Source organism: Thunnus maccoyii, chromosome 1, assembly GCF_910596095.1.
Source record: "Thunnus maccoyii chromosome 1, fThuMac1.1, whole genome shotgun sequence".
NCBI lineage: Eukaryota > Metazoa > Chordata > Actinopteri > Scombriformes > Scombridae > Thunnus > Thunnus maccoyii.
Window position 1 is genome coordinate 25,744,539 of NC_056533.1, and position 13,082 is coordinate 25,757,620.

At 37.6% G+C, this 13,082-nt stretch overlaps 1 protein-coding gene across 1 annotated transcript in view; it reads right to left on the minus strand.

The window, feature by feature from the left end:
- gpc5a (glypican 5a) overlaps positions 1 to 13,082 on the minus strand; it is a 118,503-nt gene that overhangs the window by 38,534 nt on the left and 66,887 nt on the right. Inside the window, exon 8 of the mRNA XM_042421657.1 lies at positions 3,334 to 3,496. Coding sequence (XP_042277591.1) covers positions 3,334 to 3,496 — 163 coding nt within the window. The remainder of the gene's footprint in view (positions 1 to 3,333; positions 3,497 to 13,082) is intronic.

A 13,082-nucleotide genomic window follows, 5' to 3' on the forward strand; every position in this document is an offset into this window, starting at 1 on the left:
ACCATCCTGCAAATGCTAAGCATTCAAATACTTTGAAATGTTTGAGAGGGATGAACTCACATTGTTTCTTCTTGTCACATACATATCATTCTCACACAACAGTAATTCTGCTTAATGAGGATAATCCCTTAAATCAGGCCTCTATTGTCACTATTGAGGTTATCCCATTTTATTTCCTTATCATGCTGATCTATCATCAGCATGTTCTTCTGATAAACATCAAAGACACAAAGAAGAGGGATAATGGATAATTGCAGGGGAAGAAATCAAATTAAATTATACATGGTGTTTAAGCTGTATCTGCCACGGTGCACTGGGGCATGCAATATCACTGTAGTCTATTTACTTTGATAGACTGGCACACTCACAGTCTCATAAATAATAAACTATAAATAATATTTATCCATTAGTCTAAGTTTTTTTTTTTTTAAAAATACATCATATAAACTCAGAAAACTACAGAAAATATCACAACACAAAACACAAGTTTGTCTCACTATTTTTTTAACATATCTCTGACTTTCCCTGTGAATTCACTTGTAAATAGTATCATTTGTTTGTTTGTTGATCATGTGTTTTGTGAGATGTTATTATTACATTTATTTTTGTCTCACCATCATAGATTTTTTTTTACTTGTTTATGTGGTTGCATTTGTTTCTGCCTCTGTAGTTGTATTTAATATTTTACTTCTGTCTTTTTGGCTTTCTGTTTTGAGGTTTTGCACACAGACTGAAATAAAAAACTAACCACATTCATTAATACTGTATCTCTACCACAGTGATTTAGCCTCATGGTAGCCAATTTATCAGCTTTGTGGCTACAGCAGACATAGTAGCTTTTCAGATTCCCAAACTGTATTTCTAGTTACAAGTTTCAAGTAACGAGTTTCTAATTACAGGTGTTTTGTATTTCTAGTTGGCCTGTTCATGGTTCTCTGAGAAATGGTCCGTTATTGTTTCATGTAGATCACAAAAAAGGCAACTTAACCAAATGAGCAGAGCACTTGTGATGTTGTCTGTCATTGTACTTCCTGTATAAAATGATCCAAATAAAGCCTAAAATTTTACATTACATGCTGAATCAAGGACCTGGAGTTTACCATCAGTGTGCATGGGGTTAGACTGCACATAGCATGATCTACATGGATTTGCAGCCTTGCTCTGCCAGTGGTCTGGCAGTCCTTGGTTTTGGTAACAAACAAGGAGAAACACAGGTTTCTACATTAAAAGGAAAGGATATTACATTGTACATTGCAAATTTCTCAAAACCCTTTAGTACAAAGTGAGTTAAATATAGGATATTGCACCACCGCACTTCGATTCTGATGGCAAGAATAGCATGCATGCCGGTATCTTTATTAAAGTGAATTAGTGATGAATCACCCTCATGTATGAATCATACATCAATAGTAGCCTAATTTTATGCATGATCCATGGTGATGAAGATACAGAAAAATAGAAATGGATGGCAAAAATAGCATACTGTGAGTATTTTAGAGACCCTCCAAAATTTCACAAATCATTTTTTCAGGGGAGTTCCTTGTTAAGAGGAGCCAAGCTTCTGCCTACATGGAACTACACTATAGACACTAAAAAATGTGATCGCTCTTATTATTCTTTGGAGCCGTTTTTTAACAAACTACCATGCCCAAACTGTTTGTGATATAAGGAACATGTCACCCAGCAATGGTGCGGCTCACTGATGTGTTTTTAATAGTATTTGGACAACAACGGAGGTCTACGGCACAGAGGAATACAATATATCAGACTTTGGATACACACACACTAGTTAGTAGATCCATTTATTGTTGGTTTGGCTCTGCACATGAGAATTGTTGACAATAAGAGAAAATTAGAAATATATAGAAAATTCCAAGCCTTTTCCTTTTAATTATAGGATTAATGTAACTTCTAACAGGTGTTTGTGCTCACTTCAACAACTCTCAACCATAAACTTTGTAATTCACAATGGCAGATACTAGAAGATTATTTGGAAATTTTTTTTAAAGTTTTGACAAAATAAATAAAAATAATCCTTCGCCCACATAATCTGCTGTGCAGTAAAAATATTTAATGAAAGTGAAATTTGACAACACTGTAGCACACCGATTTGTCTGATGAAAATTATGCAAGCTTACTACATTAGCAGACCGGGTCTTGTGTGAAGGCAGTAACCAAGTCTTTATTTGTGACTAACATTCTCAAATCATTTGTCAAATGAGGGTTCAACACATGTTTATTAACCTGTATCATACACCAGTTAGTGTCTGAAAATGTTAGCCTTGTTACCTTTATTCACCTCCTCCAGGTTGACGAGGTGTTTTGTATTAAACCTGCTGGCCTGCTTTGTCCTTGGCATTCAATTTTTCCTAATTCATTTAATATCAATTAAATTAAAAAACATACCTACAGCAAACAGCCACTAAGAAAAAAAACTGAAAGTTGTTTTTGCAGAAATAATGAGAAAAAACTGCAGAATCCTGGAGGGACTGACCAGGGGTCTGGCTAAGGTGGGGAATCCTCTGTATTTGTGCTAGGGTCAGGCAGCAGGGGGCAGATACTTGACAGAGGTCACAGCAGACAGCGGGTCATAAATATAGGAGACAGGCTGATCTGGCCTATGACAAGGAAAGGGCGGCTCTACTGTAATGGGTAATAAATGTCAGAGCCTCCCTACAGCCTCAGATGAGCGATTGTTAAGAAGCTTCACTGATCCTGAGCTGCTAAAGCCTCGAGACAGACTGACAACCAGTAGAGGAAACATTTACACGGATAGAACGGCTTGTTTGGATGACGCCCCCTTCCTAGCTGTCGCCATAGGCAAAACGAGAGAGGTGATTAATCAGGTTGTTAGCATGTTTGATGGAGAGTAGAGGAGAAAGGAGAGGAGGAATCCATGTGCTGAGAAGAGAGGAGAGTGTGAAAGGTAGCAAAATGAAGAGGAGAGCTCAGACGCTGTGATTCATCAGGGGTTACTGATTCTCTGGGGAGCAATAATTTCTGAAGTAACAGGCCTTGATTGCAATAATGTCCCCATAGCAACTATTATCTTTAATGACTATTATTATGACTGTCATAAAATGGAGACTGGAGCAAGTGTTATTAAAATATGGTATTATGCAACTACACCTTTGAATGATCAAATCCTACTTTTCATTTTTAAATCCTGCGACTTTGAAAAGGTAGAAAAGGTTGAAAATGTTTAAGCACTGCAGCTAAAAAGTAAACAAGGTCTCCTTGGTGCAAAATATGGGCTCTTGAGCTATGTCTGCTGGGTGTTAAAATGATTAATTAGTTTAATGTTCAGTAAAATTACAAAAGGTTGAGACTTACATTTGGTGACTCTCTGGACTTTCCTCTTAACCTCGCCACCACCTGAACCACCACAACCATCCTCATCATCACAGTCCCCACTGTAACGTCCCTCTGCATCTCCACTTCCTGTTTCAATCTGGTCCAATGTCCCCAGTTTAGGAATGGATTTTCCTTGCAGCAGCTGGTTGTGAAAAACAGAAAACAGACATTTATAGATTTTTCACAGAAAAATACACAGATTTATTTAGGTGGATCAGTTTATGTTTCCACATATCAAAGGTTGGTGTGTTTACTGCTGCAAGAAGCATTATGTCCACATTATTTTTTTATCATATTCACATTTAATATTCACAGTAGGTTACAGTGAACAAGGTCCTCTCATGGCAAGGGCAGTTCCAAATATGCTTTCAGAATGAAGACAAAATGCAAAAGAGCTGCTGATTATACTACTAATCAACCACAGTCCTCTATATAAAAACAGTGGAAATGTGCAGCAAATGGCATATTTTAGTACAGGTTTCATCCCAGATTTTCCCTTTTCTGTTTTTTTTTTTTTGTATATGATTTCAGATAGTTTAGTCCCCCTCCACTCAAAATGTGTTTTTCCTCTTGTTACTCCAGGTGGATGTTTGAACTTCACAGTGCAGAATGATGTACATGCAGAGTTTGACACTAGAAGGCTGTTTTCATATTCATCTGCTTAAAGTGGAAAGTGTCTCTATGTTCACCAAAAATCTGAGTTTAAGGCAAGCTAACAGCTATGAGCATGATTTGTGGTCCAGTATACAACTTACAAAAGTGTGATGTGGAAACTTGAAGCCTCCAGTGCTCATACATTGAGAATATTTGCATATTCATAGATTCTGGACTTTTTAATGAGGGGAAAGCAGGAGATGTCATTTTAAGGATTTTAATGAGAAAACCATGTGGAAAAACCATATTAGACACATGGTAATATTCAAAGTAGAGCATTTTACATACATCTTAAAACATATCTTGAGAGAATCTATAATATTTAAAATACATAGTTTAATTCCTATGTTTTTGTTAATTCAGAAAAAAACAAAAATAATGACCCTGAAATATACACACTTGGCTGGTGAATATAAGTTAATTAAACTATGAGCATTAACAATTACCCTGAACGCAACCACCTACTGACTACACTTAAATGAATCCATACTATGAATAACATGTAGCTCACCCCACTCAGCCGCAGTGGCCTGTAGGGCATCTGAACTTTCTGCTGTATTGCTGTGCAGCAGAATCTCAATCAAATACTTTGTGAACTCAATGCCAGGGGAAATACGTACACTAATTGGCACATTTAAATTCATGGTGCGTCATTGGAAACAAGAGAGAATGCTTTGTGTTGATCAGAAAAGTAGTGTCTACAGCCCAGGCTTCATAGTCCGGTAGGTAGATCGCTGCTCAAGGGCTCAGTATGTGAAGTTCAAAGGCTGTAACTCTGAACGCAGTTTACAGAGGAAACAGCATTTTGCAATACTTAGTGTGCACATGGGAGACAATATGCAACCTGAGGTTTTAGATTCACTTGTTTATAGTTTTCAAAAGAGATAAAAAGGTTTAGATATATGTTTACACGAGTCTGTGCATATCTATGTGAGTGAAAGTGCTGTTTTCTAGTGCACCAAATCTGCTGTTGAAAATAGTCCCTGACAAATGCAGTATTTTCTCCTGTTTAAGAAATGTTTACTAAAAACCACAGTGCACAGCTGTTTCCCCTACCATTGCCTTGGAGGGGAAGCCCACCCCACCAATGGGACACACCGTCCCTCCTAAAAGAAACAAATAAAAACAAATGTAACTTATACTAGCAGGATAGCAGGAACGTGATAGGCTCGCACATGTTCATATGTGTGTTGCATAGACTATATATGGTGTGTTCTAATCAGGGCTGTAGTGGAGGCTAAACACACATAAACACTGTTTAGCTACTTCTCAAATTCAGAAATAGTGTTTACGCATCACTTCACAGCTGTTGGCTCAGACTGGCTCCCTACCGCAGTTTCTGTTGTAGCTTCTAGGAACGCTCGTTTTGTTTTCTGTTTGAACATTGTACAGATTGTATGAGACACGGCTGTTACTGTTAACATGGACTGAAAGTTTTCTTTTCCTAGGATGGTGACAGAATGTTCTGCGAAAACCTGCCCCTGTTTTGCCTCTGATTGCCTCTGACCCTGATATTCTTACCCTAACCATCTCACTCCTCATGCCTAAACCTAACCAACCTAACAAACCTAATCAATGAAGGCAATGAGTACTAGCCATAGAATTCTTCGAGGCATTTAGTCCCAAACTGATAGAACCTATACCCACAATGTTATTATTATTAATTATTAATGTTATTATTTGTTATATGATGCCATAGAAAAATGTCGACGCCCAGGGTCTTTGGAGCAGAGACTCATAATTGTCTTGCCCAAACCAGGCAAGAATCCCAAACTTTGCAGCTCATACAGGCCTATTTCAATATTTCGACCCAGTAAATATTAAACTTTCTCTAAAATCTTTGCTCCACGACTTGAAAAGGTTCTTGCTGACATAATCAACATGGACCAAATAGGATTCATTCAGAATAAGTCATCAACTGACAATGTAAGAAGATTTTTCAACACAATCCATAGCTCAAAATCTGACCAAAACCCATGTTTTGTAGTGTCGCTTGACGCGGAAAAGGCATTTGACCGTGTTGAGTTGCAATACTTGTTTGAGACAATGGAAAAAATTAATATAGCTCCCAAATTCGCCAACTTGATCAAATATATATATATATAAATCAATAAGGACATCTCGATCAGATTCGTTCTATGAAGCAGCACTAGACAGGGCTGTTGCCTTTCGCCTTTATTATTCGCCATTGCCATTGTATCATTGGCGACAGCAATGAGGTCTAACCTGGCCATTCATGGGATACAAATTGGTGACTGCATCCACACTTTGTCTCTTTATGCAGATGATATATTGGCATGCCTCTCAAGTCCAGACGAATCTATCCCAGCTCTGATGGATACACTGACGGAATAGGCAATGGTAAAATTTCAGGCTACAAGATTAATATAAACAAGTGTAGTCATGCCTCTTAATGCCAAAGCTAATGTTCAATCTTCTGGTACCATGCTTCAGTGGAGCTCTAATCACATCAACTACTTAGGACTCAAAATTCCAAATGAGGTGCATAGAGGATTACAAGAGATAGAATGACTTACCTTTGTCTTTAATTGGGCAAATTAATGGCCTAAAAATGAATACATTGCCAAATACCTGCATGTTTTCCAGATGCTACCAATTCCAGTCCCTGAACTATTTTTCAAACAACTCAAGTCTTGTCTCACACGAGAGAAATGGAGAAACAAACCACCCAGGATAAAACTGACAGTACTACAAAGCCCTCTTGAAAAGGGTGGACTGGAAGTCCCTAATTTTGAGTACTTCTACTAGTCGGCACAAATTTGAGCAGAAACAAACCAATTGAAACAAATTGAACAACATCACCAAAATAAATTGAAATTGGAATCAGTACCATACATCAGCTCTTTAAATTCTCTCCTCGTTATAACAACAAACTCAATCACTATCCATACATTTAAGATTTGGCGACAACTTTGGAAGAAAACAGGTTCTATTCAGTCTATTTATGACAAATCCCCTTTTCACATAAATCTCTCTTTACCTAAAGCCCTTAGAGATGGTATCACAAAACTAAGGTTTACAAAAGGTATCAAATCTTTTGGGAATTGTTTAAAGATAAAGCCCTTCAGACCTTTGAAGAGGTCTCCCCTCAGTACAGGCTACCCTGAACTCACTTTTTCAAAAACCTCCAGGTTAGGCGCCTTATCATCTTGGAACAAGGTGGCCTTCTACAATCATTAGAAGAGTTGCCTCTAGATAAACTTGTGTGTGACAAACAGGGAGTAAGAGGATTTATATCTTATATTTACTCGAGAATTTTTCAAACCATAGGATGGGAAGTGTTAGGAGTAAAATGCAAATGGCAAGAAAACCTTGAGTATAATATTGAAGAAGTGCAATGGGAAAAACTGTGTATTGGTAGTCAGTATTTCTCTTTTAACACTGGACATAAAATTAAAAAATACAATCTCATTCATAAAATATTCTATAGCCCTAACAGGCTGCACAGAATAAAGCCTCAGTATTTCCAGTTCTGCCCAAGATGTAAAACTGGAATAGGAACACTGATACATACTGCATATGTTCTGGGCCTGCTATACTTAATGACATCACAGAAATAACCATCCCCACAGTACCAATAGTAACCCTACTGGGCGACAAATCTATGATAAAAGTCAATAAAAACAAACTCAAATTTATTAGGATTGCCCTTATCACAGCCAACAAATGTATAGCCATGCAATGGAAAGATCCATCATCCACCTACATCTGCTATATAGACTAATGAATTAGTGTCATGTCTACCAAATGAACAGATAATGTATAACCTGAAGGGAAAGCATGGGGAATTTTAAAAGATTTGGGGTGGTTTCCTAACGTTTCTGGAGATAGAGTCCATAACATAGTACTCCTTTTATATTCAAATAAGTATTGAATCCAACTGTCATCTGTGGGTTAGACATGTTTGTTTTATAGTGGTTGTTGTTTTTTTCTTTTCTTTTTATCCCACTCTTTCAACTAAATTGATACACAAGGGCTGTTATTTATTCCCTCTCTGCAACTATCTTGTTTTATGTTTTTTTTGTTTTGTTTTTTTAAAATATTCTATACTGTTTATATTTATTCCTTTGTCTTTGAAAAGGCACATATGCTGAAGAAATTAGTGATCAACCTGAAGGGATGGTGGGATGGATGTGTGTGGATAATGTGGGGTGGGCGGAGGGCAAAGGGAGGGGTAGGATGGTTGATCTGGCATCTATGTGATTATATTTTTGTACATTGTTGCATTATTCAGCTCAAGGGCTGTTACAGTATGTTACAAAACCAATAAAGATAATGTTGAAAAAAAAATTCTGTAATCAAAGACTGGATCTGTGTAAACATCACACATTTTCAGTTCAGCTGTAAGTCATGGGAGTACAGACTTCTGAATTTTAAACAGACTTTCATGTCTTCATCCTCATGAGTCAGTACAATCTGCTTTCACATAAATTACACATGAGTTTAAAAGAAAACCTAAGCATGTTATTTTTGTTTGGTTTGGTTCTTACTAGCAGATGAAACGATTTGGACCAAACAGTAGTGAAGTAGAAAAACCTTGGTTTTCACAGCAAATTCATTTGTTCTGAAGCTGGGGAAACATTCATGTTTGACCAAATCTGTCAATCAGCAGGCAACTCAATTCCTTTACTCTTCAGGGCCAGGGGAGTAACTGCTCTGCATTTGATTGTATTGAACAGCTGTACTGCTCTTTCTGACACACAATGAAGGAAGCCTGAATAGCCAAACTGTGTTATTAGTCTCAGTTCTGTGAATGACATGGGGCTTTGTCTAACACTGGCTGTGAGACAGGTGCTCTGATTTCATTCAGTGCTTCTCCAGATGAGAAACTGCTCTGAGTAGGCACCCTTGGGGGAGGCCTCCGGCTGTTCTTTCAGTGTGGAGAGTTAGTGACAACCAAATAATACCAATTACTCTTTCCACAAACAAAACTGCCCATGCCATAATAAATCAAATCAAATCAAATCATCAAATCAATCTTATTTATATAGCACATTTCATGCAGTGGCTGCAGCCCAATGTGCTGCACATGACTGAAAGACAATGCGACAAAAACAAAAACAAACAAACAGAGGTGACCAAAAGCAAAAAGAGTAAAATAACAAATAAAAAATGAAGCAACAATAGATGAATAACACAACAAATGATGAGGCACCTTAAGTAAAAGCCAAGCTAAAAAGATATGTCTTAAGATTTCTTTTAAAAATGTCCACAGAGGTGGAGGTCCTCAGATCCTCAGGCAGACTGGGCCACAGTGGCTAAAAGCTGTCTCCCCATGCGTAATAAACTGCACTACTACGCGCTTAGTATGAATTTTCTGAACATAGCGATTACTTACTAACTGGTCATTTTCTTTTCTTTTAAAACTTCCAATTAAGAGTTAACACTACAGGAGATGAACAATACCTTTTCTGGAAATCCTTTCAGTTTGCTGTGTTAATTTACTGTAGCTGTTGTTTACTGCTGATGCAAATTCAAACACTTTCTCTATTTACTTCACACTAAAACACATCTAATTGGAATTATTCAAAGTTAACTGAATTTCCTATATAAGTATTAAGAACACTAAAACTGAGATTTAGCAGTCAAACTCCTGTTTCCCTCTGTGTCTTATTGTCTTCCTTCTGTGTCTGTTGAAACTGTAAAGCCTTTTCTTGGAGATCTTAGTCTCCAGGGTGGCCTCCCCTCTGGCATCGGCACACCCTTGATTGGCCACTCTGACTGCCATTACTGCATTGAAGTAAACTGGGGGAGAGGGCACTGCTCTTGTACGTGGCAGCAGGTGTTAATCGGTGGGCTTATCCATGTACGTTTGAGTCATGATTGTGTTGACTTTGCTGATCATGGTCGGCTATATTGTGTCTTGAAGGGGACATATCATGCACATTTCCAGGACTATATTTATATTCTGGGGCTCTACTGGAATATCTTTGCATGATTTATAGTTAAGAAATTCCTTATTTATCTTATATTGGCCCTTCATGCGGCCTCAGTTCAGCCTCTGCCTGAAACAGACTGTTAGTGTGTCTTTAAGGCTGCCCTCCCGACGAGCCTACTCTGTTCTCATTGGCCAGCTTCCAGAGGCTGCCTCTCAGCAGACTTCTGGTGGTTCCAGGGGCTACATAAACAAAATATAGTAGCAGGATTTCACATCTTTTTCTTGTTCTTTACTTGAAATGGAAAGACCTGAAATACATCCAAATCCGATCTTGAAAAATGCGAGTGGACAACATGAACAAACCTCAGCAATAAACATAGCAACAAAGACTACGGAAGAGACAGCTGTTTGTGGGTGAACAATCTAATGTCATCACAGGGAGGAAGGAGGGGTAACATTGCAAACGCAGCATTCAGAGCAGGCTGAAGCCTGGACTTTTGACTTGCAGGGAGCATTTTACATTTTTAAGTTTTGGAACTTTGACCATGTTTAACATCCAACATCATAACAGTATATAAATGACAGAAAATGACAAAAAGCATAAAATGTCACCTTTAAATCTTTCTCTTGATTGACTCATTTTTGTTTTTAGTTTTCTTTTGTGGACTTTGCCAAGAGGTTCCAATTAGATCCTTGCACTGAGTGCAGCTTTCACTGAGGAATTATGGCAGTGACAATTTTACTGTCGAGAGGAATGGAGGAAAAGGGGAACATCTCTAAATTCCCGGAGTTAAGTAACTCTACCCTCCTGTCATACCTCGACTTGGGGAAAACTCTCAAACATGGCAGAATATAACAGAGAGGACGAGGATAGCTGGTAAAAAATGTGTGTTGATATAGTCTGTAGCATTCTAGTTAGCTTCTCTGTTAGATTATATGCTACTCTTTATTCTGCATATTGTCTTGCACAAATGATTTGCTCTTGTGCGTTTAGTCTGTAATCAGCATTACAAATTATCTACATAGCATGTGCAGCCACAGGCTTACAGCAGTTCAGAAGTGGCTTTCATTTACAAGTAACTTTAAAAAGCTCATCTAAATCACCCAAGTGCTGATCTCCCCTCGTAAAGTGTAAAGTAAATGCTCAGGCAAATGCCACAATGGTAGCCGTGGCAACTGCTGTGCAGTAAGTAAACATTTCATCAGCTGTCCGTTGGAGTTCCTGTTTGATCAATGGGAGGAAACACACTCAGTGGAGAAAACTGCTGAGTCTCTGCTGTTTGCTGTTAATAATAATGAGGATAAACAAGCAATGGTCACAGGAGGCAAGAGAGGAACCAACTGGAGAGAAGTGAAAATGAGGAAAATTGTTTAAAAATGAACAGTATTAGTGAAGTAGAACAGAAATACTAGGAAAAATAGTCACCATACAGCCCCAGTTCACGGCTCAAACTAACCGTTGGACATAAAATATGATATTTAGGTAGCGCTTTAATGCAGGCAGTCTGTCTCAATGTCTATCTTTTAGTCTCAAAAACATAAATCATTTAAAAATGTCACTAATCAGAACAAAATAAAACACTATATTGTATATTTCCATTGTGCACTAATACACGCAACACAACAAAGCAGCACTCTATGTACTGCCAACTAACATGATTTATAGATCCTATAATATGTTTAATTTAATTTCTTTCTTTGATTTAATTATTTATCATGTTGTTTTTTCTTGTGGATCTTATTCCTCTAGCATAAATATGTTTTTTTATTTATTTATCTATTGATAATACAAATTTTCCTTATCATAACATTTGCTTATTTGAATGTTCTTGAAATCAGCTATTGCTTCTTTTGAGTTGTATATCTTTCTGTTTGGGACTTTTTTGATATTTACACACATGCTTGTCTTCCTAGTCTTTGTGCCACCTCCACTCCATACCCTAAAAAAACCCCAAAAATATCTCTCCTGTGGCCCAACTTATAAATTTTTAACTTCACTGCTGTACACGTCGCAACAGTAATACCAGCCTCTTCCTCAGGAAATCCCAACAAAGACTGTAGTTCATGAGGTCTCAAAAGATTTGGTATGGGAACCGATGCTTGGCTTAACTTTTGCTGTTGCACCATACAGAGAATTCTGACAAGGCGGATCACAGTATATAGTATGGCTGTTTTGACTGTAGAGGACTGGAAATGGCAGCAAAACACTATAAAAGCAGCATCAAAAAATTACTGGCACAGACCTGCTACAGCTCTATGATATCTTCATTACCTGGTGCATAAGGAAAGCCCAAAGCATCATCAAGGACACCAGTCATCCAGCCCACACACTATTCTCACTCCTGCCATCTGGAAAACGCTACCGGAGCATTAAATCACGCACCACCTGTTTCAGACAGTTTCTTCCCACAGGTAGACAGAATAATGAATAGTACCCACAGACACACATATGCACACACAGACACTAAAACTGTGCCTATGATGTGTAAAGTTTTGTTTATTGTATGTTTTCTGTGGTATTGCTTAATTATACCATCTATTGTATTTTTTATTTGTTCTCCAAGGTTGAAAGTGCCACAGTACAAGAACTTTATTGCATTTTTTAACACAGATGAACTTGATCTTGGCATCTGCCTCAGGAGTAAACAAACTGAGGCAGGTAAAAACAAAAAACAAACAAAAAAAAAGAGTAATTAAACTTTAGTTTCAGGCTTTAATCGTCTTTGTTTGACCTCTGGATAATCATCAGAAAAATTCAACCATGTCATTATTTCAGCATTTTAAAAACACTGTCAGGAGAGGAACAGCATACAGCACAAAAGACAATGAAAAAACTCATTGTACTCCCATCTAATGTTTGAAATTTTCATCCAGCTTTCACTCCAGTTCGTGACCTCAAGCTATTAATGCATGTACTTTAGCTACATCTACGTACAGTAATGGAACAAGGTTATGGCCATGTTACTCTGTATCTTTTAAATGTAAGGGTGTTATCACTATATTTATCCTGCCCACACAACTATTCAGTCTACATTTCCCACCACAGAAGAAAGCAGATCTTGTCCCAAAAAACTGCCAAGAATTCAGACTTTCAGATTTACAGTCAGTGACAACTAATAGCATACCATTTGTATAGTTAATTAAAATCTGCAGTGTACATTATGGCATTAGATGT